General features: G+C 40.5%; 1 protein-coding gene across 1 annotated transcript; it reads right to left on the bottom strand.

The window, feature by feature from the left end:
* Positions 1-7,934: 7,934 nt before the first annotated feature.
* LOC115201321 (zinc finger CCCH domain-containing protein 7B) lies at positions 7,935-14,270 on the bottom strand. Its single transcript, XM_029764851.1, has 5 exons — positions 14,182-14,270; positions 13,782-13,873; positions 13,235-13,316; positions 12,979-13,104; positions 7,935-9,407 (listed from the first exon to the last, which is right to left on the bottom strand). Exons 1-4 carry the CDS (start codon positions 14,240-14,242, stop codon positions 12,986-12,988), a joined length of 354 nt encoding a protein of 117 aa, XP_029620711.1. The 5' UTR covers positions 14,243-14,270; the 3' UTR covers positions 7,935-9,407; positions 12,979-12,985.
* Positions 14,271-14,274: the final 4 nt, after the last annotated feature.

Raw genomic sequence — 14,274 nt, 5'->3', positions numbered from 1 at the left:
AGAGACAAAAATGGAGCTCTTTGGCATCAACTCAACTTGCCGTGTTTGGAGGAGGAGGAATGCTGCCTATGACACCAAGAACACCATCTCCACGTCAAACATGGAGGTGGAAACATGTTTTGGGGGTGTTTTTCTGCTAAGGGGACAGGACAACTTCACCGCATCAAAGGGACGATGTACGGGGCCATGTACCGTCAAATCTTGGGTGAGAACCTCAGCCAGAGCATTGAAAATGGGTCGTGGATGGGTATTCCAGCATGACAATGACCCAAAACACACGGCCAAGGCAACAAAGGAGTGGCTCAAGAAGAAGCACATTAAGGTCCTGGAGTGGCCTAGCCAGTCTCCAGACCTTCATCCCATAGAAAATCTGTGGAGGGAGCTGAAGGTTCGAGTTGCCAAACGTCAGCCTCGAAACCTTAATGACTTGGAGAAGATCTGCAAAGAGGAGTGGGACAAAATCCCTCCTGAGATGTGTGCAAACCTGCTGGCCAACTACAAGAAACGTCTGACCTCTGATTGCCAACAAGGGTTTTGCCACCAAGTACTAAGTCATGTTTTGCAGAGGGGTCAAATACTTATTTCCCTCATTAAAATGCAAATCATTTTATAACATTTTGACATGCGTTTTTCTGTTGTTATTCTGTCTCTCACTGTTCAAATAAACCTACCATTCAAATTATAGACTGATCATTTCTTTGTAAGTGGGCAAACGTACAAAATCAGCAGGGGATCAAATACTTTTTCCCCCCACTGTACATTACAAGTGCCCATCCAAGAAGGCTCAAGGTCATTGGCCACAGATAAAATGTTAAATCACATTATGTACAATAGCTTTGATAGGACTGATCATGTCAACATCCTACTTTCAAAATCTTAGCTAGCAGTCATCATTACGAATCAAATCGACAATCTACTCAAAAAACATTTTTATTCCTTGTCATATGAAGAGAAATAATGAAGAGAAATTATAGATAAAACGGATTGGTGCTCATCGGCCATTGGACATAAACATTACACAACTATTGGAAATAGCAAATTCAACGATGAGTGGTTTGGAAAGAATCAGTGACAGTGGCTGTGTGGTCTCAAATCTGGGATTAAGGAGCTCTTTTCCAAGTTTAAAATGATAAACATTCAACATTGGCCATGTTGTCAATGAAGCATTATTTGTGCCGCACTCAAAACAACTTAACTCGAAACTGCGAAAACTTGACTTCAGTGAGTTCAAGACATCTGGGAAGTCGGGAATAAACAAGCTCCGACTGGGAAAATACGTTTTCAACGGTCATCCAACTCAAAATTGTAAATCCGGCCTCCAGTTGTTTTGAAAGCACAATACATCCAGAGAATGCCAGACTTTGATGACAAAATTTGCCCACGAAGGACCGCCGCGCCACCTTCATGCTCAAATGAGTCCAAAAATGTATTGTATGCTGCTGCATAAATTATGTAATATGCCAGGGAGATAAGTATACTGGAGCTAAGAAAGTAATACGAAGTGTATGTTGTGCCGTAAGATGTTAGTAGCCCATGTGCCTCACCCTAATCATTTGGTATATTTACCCCTCTTAATTTTGCCTACTGTTCTTACTTGGTGGTGCACATGTAGCCTATAACCTGTTTTTGAGAAATGTAATCGTCGAATATTGTAAGAGCTTTCATTGTCTGCTTATATGGCCCCTTTATTTATCCTGCGGTTCTGACTTGGTGTACAGGGAGAACACTAAGAACTGCCCTTGTTCTGAATTCTGTCGCAGTACATTGCAAAAGTCCTAGCTCCTCATTAATGTCTTAATCGAAATTAAGGATTGCCACTGATCCACTTGTTGTCCCCGTATGCCATAGTTTGTACATCTCAATTGTCAGTAGAAACCACATTTGTTAAGCGAGTCAGCCATATCAGCTGTTTTTTTAAAGGCCTTAAATGAAGCCGAATTAACTGTTTCGCTGCCAGAGAAGGCGCTGCTGATGGCCAGGTGTAGCAGTAGTAAGATGTTGGGACAGCTTTATGTAGGCCCTAACAGTTTGTGGGCACCGTTTGTCAGCATTAATAGCTCAATTAATGTATTTTTTAGTGTTGTGGCTTTGCTGGCATGCATCCCACTTTAATTTTTTTTTGCCCCACCAAGATTTACATGCTAAAACCGCCACTGGTCCACACCCATCAGAGTATGTGAGCGGAGTTGAGCGGTTGGAAATCACGCTCACCGTTCCGGCGCTCCTTTCCTTTTGCTCCGCTAAAAACCGCTCCATTCTCACAGGGAATCTATTTTGTGACTACCTGGACCTACTAATTGGTTTTTAAGTATTGAAACTAAACCACGTGGATTTGAATGAAACGTTTTGAATAAACATGAAAAGGTGAATGTACTGTAAGAAGCGAACATAATTTCAAATAGGCTACATGTCATATTAAACAGAACATAAACACTAAATAGGTCAAGACAGGGAGCCTAAGAAGAAAATTAAATATTTAGTCTATATTAATTTAAATTATTTCAAGGCTATAGCCTACAAATAAATACATTGTGAAGCATTTGCTAGTGCGACACAATAGGCTTGTAAGGACATAAAGCGCGCAGCATTAAAACACATTCGTTGTATTAATGTATTAAATAATTATAGTCTATAAATTGCGCAAATAGGCTGTGACTTAGAATGAAATACAAATTAAACGAAAAATGACATGAGTGCGATGGAGCCTGGATTAGCCGGCCAGCAGCGGATAATATCCTCTCTACACTTGCAGAGCCACAGTGAATGCTAAACACCCGTTTGGCCACTCTTGCCAGGCTGGGCAGAGATGCAGTGTTGTTTTTTGATTTTTCTATTGGTAAAAGATTTTTAGCCAAAAAAACTAAATCAAAACAGAAAACTCCTTAACGTGGGAATATGCCAGGTTTATTGGGCCAAAATCAATTATGCCTATTGTATAGATACTAGAACGAAAATGTACTAAACATTTAAGATATGTGACATTTACTTTATAAATACTTAGCTACAATGACACTTAGTTATCTACCCACCTCATTCATTTCTTTTAGCATGTCCACATAGTAGCCAAGTAAACCATCATAATTTTGGTATAAGAGTCTTTTTAGACTCCACAATGATTCTTTAGTTGTGGACATCACTGCACTCCCTCCCTTACTCTTGGTCCTCATCTCTGTAAGCCAACTTGATTTATAACCTGTGTGTTTATCAGTTTCTTTATGAAAATATTTAGCCAACTCCATGACAGCAGCTAAAGGAAGAGTCTATTAGCAGCACACAAGTAGACTACAAATGCATGCTGGGGCGGGCATGCCCTGAGACCGTGGAGCGCTAATGGAGCGAAATATGAGCGGGCGAAAAGCCTGATGCTCCAGGCTTTTGGAATCTCGCTCCACGCTCAAGTCAAATTGGGCACGCTCCGCTCAAATACTCTATAGATCTCATGCATCTCTTTCGGATGGCACCCTGTCCTATCTTGGGCACATGTAGTACATTTAAAAAAAAAATAATAATAAAAAAAATAAAATACATTTCATTTCAGTCAACTTCAGCCATGTTATATAGGAGTAGTCATAGCCATGGAGACCTCTTGCAAGGTCATACTTCTAGGCTGGGATCTGAGTCTGGGTTAGAATTCTAGGATCATTGTAGATCCAGTACATCAGGGTTTTTTGGTTTCAGCGTTGACGTTGCCCACCAGTAATAGCAGAGGTTCATAAAGATAGCGGCCCCCATGCACTTACCACAAATTCCTCGTTTTGCTGAGGTACATAGCTAAGGTATTGTAGCCTACATTGCGTTCCTTTAATTTTCTGTATGGTCATAAGCACAGTAAAAATGATCAATTTTAGCTTGACGCCGGCAATTTTAAAAACCAAAAAGATAGATTGTGCTGATTTATTGGCACATTGTAAACTACGGCGCGAGACACGGTTCATACTCAGTGGATAATGCTAAAAAAAAAATCAAGTAATATCGGAATTCTGCCATCTTTATGCACGTTCGCCAATAGAATCTCATAGAACCACTGGAAGCCTATTGAGTCCAATAAACCAAATACAGCAGAGAAGTAAAGACACATTTCGAATGATCATTTAGGTCAATATTCTTGCTGTGTCCAAACTTAAATATTCCAATTAATACTTTCAATATACTGTTAAAGCTGCAATGTGTAACTTTGTGGGGGACCCAACCAAATTCACATAGAAATGTGAGTTATAGATCTGTCATTATCATTGAAAGCTAGTCTAAAATACACATCAGATCTGTTCTGTGTGCACTATTTCTATGCTTCCTGAAAAGATATTTCACAGTGGTTTAGATGGTCACAAAATGAAAATAGGCTAACTATTAGAATTTTAGCAACCAAGAAATGGCAGAGAGAATTCTGCATACTACACCTTTAAATTAATTTATGGGGTGGGGTGAATAAGAAAATCAAAGTCACACCATTTCTCTAAAACAGTCTGTTTATTGTTAAACACTTGAGAGATTTGGTCCACCTGTGGTCATAATTCACTTCAAACCAGGGAAAGAAAAGGTCAAAACTAAGACTAACAAAAGTAAAAATACAGTACAAAAAGAGGCCTTGTTTTTTAATTTCTTACAATCCTGGTTCCTATTCCATGTTGTTGAAAATAATCCATAACTATGATTGAAAATGTAAATTGATATCAGCAAATTGTGTGTGTGGATACAGGGAAAATGGTGTGAACTGAGGTTTACAAGCACATATTCGGACTTCTACTTGAAAAGATCAACAGGAAAAAATAAAAAACATCTGACTATGCTTTTTGGGGCCAAAGCCACTTCTTAAACCAAGACAAATGAGTCAGTCATGATCAAATGCAGTTCTCTCTGGTGGGTATTGATACTATCAGGTCAGACCACTATTCTATTCCTCCAATCCTGTCTAAGCACAAGGCCAGATACATTATTATTAACCATTCTGAAATAACCATTTGTTTACAAACATGAGTTTGTTGTTTTAATTATGGCTGTTTATTGAACACTTCTAAAGATAGTGGTCAGAGGTGACAAGCCTTTGTTTGTTTACTTATCCTCTGCAGCAGAGGTAACTTATTTTCCTGTGGCGGTCCTCATGAGAGCCAGTTTCATCATAGCACTTGGTATTTGCGACTGCACTTGAAGAAACTTTCAAAGTTCTTCAAATTTTCCAGATTGACTGACCATGTCTTAAAGTAATGATGGACTGTCGTTTCTCTTTGCTTATTTGAGCTGTTCTTGCCATAATATGGACTTGGTCTTTTACCAAATAGGACCATCTGTATACCACCCCTACCTTGTCACAACACAACTGATTGGCTCAAACGCTCTAAAGGAGGAAAGAAATTCCACAAATCTACTTTTCACAATACACACCTGTTAATTGAAATGCATTCCAGATGACTACCTCATGAAGCTGGTTGAGAGAATGCCAAGAGTGTGCAAAGCTGTCATCAAGGCAAAGGGTGGCTTCAAAAGAATCTCAAATATATTCTGATTTGTTTAACACTTTTTTGGTTACTACATGACCATTCATCGAGCAAGTGACCTTGGATGTGTCCTGTTTTTAATTGAACCTTATGATTTTAATTGAAAGTTAACATTTATGGTAACACAAACCCACATTCCTGGATATCACAACATTTCATAGTTGTGAGGTCTTCACTATTATACTACAATGTAGAAAATAGTAAGAATAAATTAAAAACCCTGGAATGAGTAGGTGTGTCAACCTTTGACTGGTACTGTATGTATGCATGTACCACTTTGAGCCTGTAATAGAACCCACAAATGCTGATGCTCCAGATACTCAACTAGTCTAAAGGCCAGTTTTACTGCTTCTTTAAAATCAGAACAACAGTTTCCAGCTCTGATAACATAATTTCAAAAGAGTTTTCTAATGTTCAATTAGCCTTTTAAAATTACAAACCTGGATTAGCTAACACAATGTGCAATTAGAACACGAGTGATGGTTGCTGATAATGGGCCTCTGTATGCCTATGTAGATATTCCATTTAAAACAAAATCTGCCATTTCCTGCTACAATAGTCATTTACAACATTAACAATGTCTACACTGTATTTCTGATCAATTTGATGTTATTTTAAAAAAATGGACAAAAAAAGTGCTTTTATTTAAAAAACAAGGACATTTCTAAGTGACCCCAAACTTTTGAAATAAACTCAGCAAAAAAAGAAACGTCCCTTTTTTCAAAGATAATTCGTAAAAATCCAAATAACTTCACAGATCTTCATTGTAAAGGGTTTAAACACTGTTTCCCATGCTTGTTCAATGAACCATAAACAATTAATGAACAGCTTACAGACGGTAGGCAATTAAGGTCACAGTTATGAAAATTTAGGACACTAAAGAGGCCTTTCTACTGACACTGAAAAACACCAAAAGAAAGATGCCCAGGGTCCCTGCTCATCTTCGTGAACGTGCCTTAGGCATGCTGCAAGGAGGCATGAGGACTGCAGATATAGCCAGGGCAATAAATTACAATGTCCGTACTGTGAGACGCCTAAGACAGCGCTACAGGGAGACAGGACGGACAGCTGATCGTCCTCGCAGTGGCAGACCATGTGTAACAACACCTGCACAGGATCGGTACATCCGAACATCACACCTGCGGGACAGGTACAGGATGGAAACAACTGCCCGAGTTACACCAGGAACGCACAATACCTCCATCAGTGCTCAGACTGTCCGCAACAGGCTGAGAGAGGATGGGCTAGGGGGCTTGTAGGTCTGTTGTAAGGCAGGTCCTCACCAGACATCACCGACAACAACGTTGTGCCTATGAGCACAAACCCACCATCGCTGGACCAGACAGGACTGGCAAAATGTGCTCTTTCACTGACGAGTCACGGTTTTGTCTCACCAGGGGTGATGGTCGGATTCACATTTATCGTTGAAGGAATGAGCGTTACACCAAGGCCTGTACACTGGAGTGGGATTGATTTGGAGGTGGAGGGTCCGTCATGGTCTGGGGCGGTGTGTCACAGCATCATCGGAGTGTGCTTGTCAGTGCAGGTAATCTCAACGCTGTGCGTTACAGGGAAGACATCCTCCTCCCCCATGTGGTACCCTTCCTGCAGGCTCATTCTGACATGACCCTCCAGCATGACAATGCCACCAGCCATACTGCTCGTTCTGTGCGTGATTTCCTGCAAGACAGGAATGTCAGTGTTCTGCCGTGGCCAGCGAAGAGCCCGGATCTCAATCCCATTGAGCACATCTGGGACATGTTGGATCGGAGGGTGAGGGCTAGGGCCATTCCCCCCAGAAATGTCTGGGAACTTGCAGGTGCCTTCGTGGAAGAGTTGGGTAACATCTCACAGCAAGAACTGGCAAATCTGGTGCAGTCCATGAGGAGGAGATGCACCGCAGTACTTAATGCAGCTGGTGGCCACACCAGATACAGACTGTTACTTTTGATTTTGACCCCCCTTTTTAGGGACACATTATTCAATTTCTGTTAGTCACATGTCTGTGGAACTTGTTCAGTTTACATCTCAGTTGTTGAATCTTATGTTCATACAAAGTTTTGCACATGTTAAGTTTGCTGAAAATAAACGCAGTTGACAGTGAGAGGACGTTTCTTTTTTTTTGCTTAGTTTATATGGGAAATTCTTGGCCTCGGGTAATATTCCCTCTAACTTTTTATATTATATTTCAAGTATTGGGTCACCAAAATAAAAAATGTTAAAAGATTTTGTATATAAATTGAAATGTCCAGCATAACGAATTGAAATAAATATAGCATTCATTTTAGCTTTATTATTTAAAAAAATCTTATTTTTTAACTGACTAAGAATTGTGCCATGTACCCCAGGCGTTTCACAGAATTTTTACTTGGGAAATTAATATTAAAATGTGCACATAATTAATCACTTTTGCCATTAATGCAAACATATATATTTGTGTTCTTTTGTTGAAAAAGTATTTATCAAATAAATGCATGATTATTGATTAAAAATCACACAATTTAGCTCTGTCCGTCAATCTACACTCAACCCCGTCATGCCAACCAAACTCTGCCTATAAAAAAAAAAAAAAAAAAAAGGTCAGTCCACCCTTATGTGCCATCATTAACAGGAACTGACATCATTGAGCAATTTTCAACTGCATGGTACAGAAACAGGCAAGTAATCACCTTTTATATCTGTGTTTTTTAAAGTCAGGTGGGGATCGTCGACCTGAATAACTCAACCCCATTACCTTAAATAAACATGGAAAACTAGTACTTATCAAAATTAGACTAACCCATAAAAATATACAATCTATTAATTTCATGCACACCATGTGGTCTCGTCCTTCACATGAGGAGCAGAGGCCATTTTGAGGCAAAAACCATCACGTTTCATTGTAACGGGGCTGTAAACCTGTGACAGGGTTGAGTTACTTACAGCATCTAAATTAATGAATTAATCAATATATTATACATTGTTTATATTCACTTATGAAACATTCTGTAATGTGTTCCATGTGAGCAAAAAATATATATTAAGGCAGGTAGCCTAGTGGTAGGAGAGTTAGGCAAGGCTCTTAACTTCAGTTGTTCCTTTAAGTCACTCTAGATCATAAATTACTCTGATTATAGTGTAGACGTGTATATTCTAAGAATCTTTGATTTAACGTTCTCCATTTAAACATCTAGGAAATGATGGCACCCACATCAGCAGCAAGACAAAGGCAGTGTCGAGGAAAAAGGGAACAATACCTTGAGAGAAAGGGTCAGAGATGGAAAAGAAATGTTGAAGCATGGAAAAATAAAAATATCAGTGATTTAAGTGAGACACCAGCATCAGAAGCGTAAACAGTAGAGAACAGCATACAAAAGAAGCAAGGAGAGGAAAGGAGCACTGAGGAACTTGACCACTCCTCCACAAAGTACAGATGTTGAACATGCGATGGAGATGATGCCAAGCTCGATAAAAGCGGTGCCCTCCACCATGAGAATACACCAGGTCATCACCCTTGCTCTTGGTGAGCTGATGTCTCGTGATGTCAGCAGCCTTTGTTCAACAAAGAAGGACCTAAACTGTGCATGCTTTAACACACAGCACTTCAGTTTCAGGCAGAAGGTCCTGGCTGCTCAAGAACAGCCAGAAAATGAGGAAAATCCACAACCTGTGGATGAAATCCAGTGTGGGAAATGCAGGTCTTCTTGGGCAGTGGTGTGTAGTGGAATTTGATTACCTTTATCTAGGCATCATCCTCAGCACGGATGGCATGAGTGTACAAGTGAAATGTATGCATCGTGTCGGACCAAACAGATTTCACTGGTCTCTAGCGAGACGACATCCACTGGTATCAGTTTGATGAAGTCCTTGAGATGATTCCACCCCCACAGCGTGTGACATCCCGCCACCTAGACGTTGAGAGTTGTGTTGGCCAGACTATCAGGAAGAAAACAATGAATGAATGAATGAATTAATATGGTGCTCCTGACACTAGTGCTGTAGTCACAGCTGTTCTTGCATTCTAAATGCTCTTGGAAAATGTTCAGTTTGATGACACGTTGAACTTTACTGATGAAACCTGTTGAATGTTATTAATTACCCTAATGCCTGATGTGTTTTTATATGTGCGATATTGACTGCAGTTCGGGTTAATAAAACCCAGATTATTCTAAATATATCTAATGTCCTTATTACATGGTTACATACAATGAAATGCAATGTTGTGGGGTAAATCTTGGAGGGATTTTGATAGTAAACTAAACTATTTTATATGGAAACCGATGTGTCTCTTCAACCCCGTTACAGTAGTCAACTGTCACCCTAGTCTCAACCCCATCACATTACAATAAAATGGCAAAGATGAATAAATATGAATTATGTTTTCTGAGCTCAGTCTGAAATGTTAAAGGACAATCCCAAGATTAGATTCATGTTATAATTCTGAATTGAAAGCATTTTTTTATTTAAATGATGACCCGCTGACAAAATGTCTATTTCAGGGTTTAATATAGCAAAATTCTGAGATTTTACATACATTTTATATTTATAATAAAATAAATGGTTTAGGGGACATATGAGCATTAGGTACATGTTGATTTTATAACAAGCATCTTTTACAATCATGTTCAGACAACTTCCATATTGTCTATGACAGGGTTGAAGATAAATGGTGTCCATATCAGACAAAAATGGACAATAATAAAATGGCTTTAATATCTGATGTGGGGAAAAAAATTATTGAAGGTTTAATATGTACTTAATGTTGTGAGGTGTTCAGAAAATGCATTTATTCTAGTAAAAAGTTTTTTTTTATTACCGTAGCCTAAGAATGTATGCATGTATGTATGCATGCATACACGTATGTACGTACATATACATGCACACACATTGTGTGTACATGTATATACACACATGTCAAAATTTAAGACAAGGCTAAAAACGTACCCTTTAAGCCTAAATTATGGGTAGTCCTATTTTACTTTCATTTACTTTTTATGTCTTCATTGATATTGTGCTTAACATCTTTTCATGACCTCTGACACATCCCAGACAATCAGTTTTTCCCTTGATGAATCAGCATAGGTTTACATTTGAGGGCTAATGGGGCAAAGGTAATTCTACGTTATCCTAGTTAAACTGGTGGTCGACATGCCAATGAAGCCACGTCACCTGACCAGTAGGGCTGACCAGTAGGGCTGTGACAGTCATGAAATTTTGGATGATGGTCATTGGTCTTTTTGGGGGGTTTTAAGATGCACATTTTCTCCTCTCCTCCTGACTGCAAGTTGTCTCCTCTCCCGACTGCAGGGTGGGGGGCATTGCCTAGGCAACCAAATACTAGTTTGCTACAACAACTTGCTTGCTTCAGCAAGGAGCAACAAAGATTCATCACGTTGTGAAGAGTCCATGTTACCGCAGAAACCGCACGAATAACCGACTGTCCCGTCTTCAGTCAGTTGTTTGTAAATAAAAAGAAAACGGTTATGATAAATAATAACAATGGTTCGTCAGTTTCACGATTATGCTGTAATTGTGCCAGCCCTACGGACCAGGACAAACCAGGACTTGTTCATGTGGTCCACGAAAACTCAAGCTCTAAGCATACGGCACAGTATGTTTGAGTGGGTCTGAGTGAAGAGTCTGCGAGTACTGAAGCTGAAGACAGCTGCTAGTGTCACTTTTGACCCCTATAGTCCTCCAATATCAATGCCATATTATGAAACACTGTGTTCCATTCTGAGCCTGCTCAGTGCATACGTATGTGAATGCGTGTACATGTCAGTGCTGACCACAGGTTGGGCTGCCTGGCTTGCTTATGTAGCCAAAAGACTGCCATGCAATTTCTATCAATAAAGGGGAGGATAGGTGGGGTAGGGGTTTATTTTAAATGTGATATAAGATTTGTCTTGGGTATTCCGAATACATTCCCCAACCATATATCATTTGATGGCTCTCTCATTATGGCATTGACTGGCTTTACATTCATAGTCCTCTACCAATATGGCAGACAAATAGAGTGAAGCACTAACTACCATGGACAAACAAAATGGCGTACTCACAATTTCTGTCCTATTTCACTCTCCATCTTTCTACGTTCCTACAAGGAAAGGAGGGTAGGATTTGGTTGTAGACGTCTGTCCTTAGCAACACATATAGGGGGCTTATTTGTAAGGATGAGTGACCGCCCGGTTTCACCCCCCTAGACACCTCTAGCTAAACAACCTAAACACGTTCTGTGCATTTCTCTGCCTCATTTCTGAACAGCTGAAATAAAAACCCTGCAGCGATTTGAAAGAACATTTCAAAAATATATATATTTTGTAGCCTAATTTGTTTGGTTGTTTAGCGATCGGGAAGAGGCGTCATGAGAATTCGGCCATGCAGCCACTCCGTATTTGTAAAGGGGCGACTTTGAGGGCTGTAATATAGGGGAAGGGCAGACAAGTCCAGTACAGTGACATCTGCAGCGTGCTAGAAATGCAATGAGGTTCAGATTGAAGTTAATAACAGCCAAACCTTAGTCAAACCCCTCAGATTATGGGCGTGCATTTTCTTATACATTACTTTCTGTGTGTGAGTCGCACAAGGCGGTGCCTGTTGCATCAGCAGTTTGTCGTACTGTAAGGGGGTGTGTGTTAGCATTCAGACTCTCGTCACAGGCGGTAGGTACTGTAGCTGGTCTCTGGTATAGTGGGAGCAGGGTCACTTATCCACAGCTCCAGGGCCAGCTCCTCCTCAGCCTGACAACACTCACATATCTCCTCCTGACAATCGACGCCCAGACTGACACACAGAAAATGGTCTCTCCACATCAAACATCAGAAAAGGCTAGTATAAAAATATACCACTTGTTTTTAATCCTTAAGGGGTCTACTGACACAGCCGTGCATCAAATCTAAGTAACATAAAAAAATCCCCATCAGTTTCAGGTTTTTTGCACGGGCTGCGTCTCAATCTACTTTAACCGCCTATGTCAGCCTTCTGCATCTGCAGAAGATGGCCGAGCTATAACCTTGTTTGCCAGACCATGAGGAATCTCACAAAAACCTATGTAGCGTCCGAACGGTTTGAGCTACAAAACTATTATTCCACTCTATGGAAAGGGCACTCTCACAAGTGTCAAGGGACTCGTCTGAAGGTAACCCATACAAAAAGGAATGGAAGAAAGGAGGTAGTTGTGCCAACAAAAATAAGGGATTGTGTCCCAATTTTTTAAAATATTTCCTGAGCTTTCTCATATCTGCTAAATATAGGACATACACATCAAAACCTTATGATTTATTTTTTGACTGTCTTTTTTGCCATTTATGAATGTGTTACTCAACATGTTTCTATGGGCTATAGTAGTAAAGGCCAAATTCTATATTTGATCAAATCCTGTATTTTTTGGGGGGGGGGGGGATCCCTAAAGGGGTCATAAAATTCCAAATCAAATTGCTAATGACCATCTTAAAACAGTTCCATGTTACCTTAGTACCCCACCCCCCCTATGACTTAAGCCACTCACCAATGACTCAGTGTAATCTGTCGTCATGGAAACCCATTTCTCCTCCAGAGACGGGGCCTGCATCAGTGATTCTATTCTGACTGGTCAGCCTGAGCCACATGTCATACATCTGCTGCATGTCCCTCACTGTAGACAGAAGGGGACAGGGATTAGCGCCGCAAACAAATACACTGTAAATACATTATTTGTTTGGCCATGAGACACACAAAAAGAGGAAAATAATGAGAGGAAAAGCAACAGAGAGACAGAATCTTACAGCTGTTGTTCTTCATGTACGTCCAGACGTCCCTATCTTCCAGACTGTGGGCGAAGGAACAGTTCCCGATGTAGTGGCACTTCTGCTTCATCACATGGACACATCTAGGAGACTGCTTTAATACTGCACTGCATGTCCTGATGGTGCACTTTCCTGTGATTTTATTTGACAATCCTTATCATCGGATGTCAAAACACAATTGAAACGGATGCTGACATACTGGCCCTTCTTTACAGAAACCCTTTTCCTTCACAAGTAGTAGCAAGACAGATAGCTAACCTACTGTGGAACAAAGGCCAAGCTGCCTATAGGTGTAAAGATGAGGAGGAGAGCTATAAACAACATCAGCTGTATTCAGCATGTGAGAGGTCTGCTGGAAATGATTGCCTGATTGGAGAGATTAAAACAGACCCCGAGGGGAGGGAGGGATGGAGAAAATTAATAGAGGGGTGGCTCAGTTCATACTTATGTGGGTGTGATTGTGTGGAGAGAGGGGAAGGGAGAAAAGAGTGAGTGATAGAGGGATAGAGAAGGGGGAGGGACTTACGTCATACTGCTGTGGGTATGCACGGGAGAAGGGAAGCGGCCGCACAACGACCCACTTCTTCTTCTCAAAAGACTTCACCAGCAATACCCAAGCTGGAGAGAGGTGGAAAGTGGAAGACAGATGAGGAAAAGAGATGAGAGATGGGTGGGAGAAAGAGAAAAGAACATGAGTATGGACTACAATCATCAAGTTAGTGAAATTGACCATTCAGAACAAGGTATTATGCATTTCTATAGAGTTAATCCTTTAATGGGCCTATTTCTTTAACATTCCTTTTATCCTATTAATTATCAATTCAGGCCTGGTCATGAAACAGATGGTAGCCCCTGCAGCCTCATATTGACATGAGAACTTCAGCACTTACCATGAGTGCAGATGTCAGTTTGATATAGTCTCTCACCTGTGTCGTGCTTTAGCAGTGCTGTACTTGAGGGCCTTGTCTGGTTCGTGGACCTGTCCATCCCTCCAGCACTGGCCACAGAAACTTCATCTT

Source organism: Salmo trutta, chromosome 10, assembly GCF_901001165.1.
Source record: "Salmo trutta chromosome 10, fSalTru1.1, whole genome shotgun sequence".
In the NCBI taxonomy this organism is placed as follows: Eukaryota; Metazoa; Chordata; class Actinopteri; order Salmoniformes; family Salmonidae; genus Salmo; species Salmo trutta.
The sequence above is the reverse complement of the archived record's forward strand: the minus strand, read 5'-3'. Positions and strand labels throughout refer to the sequence as shown.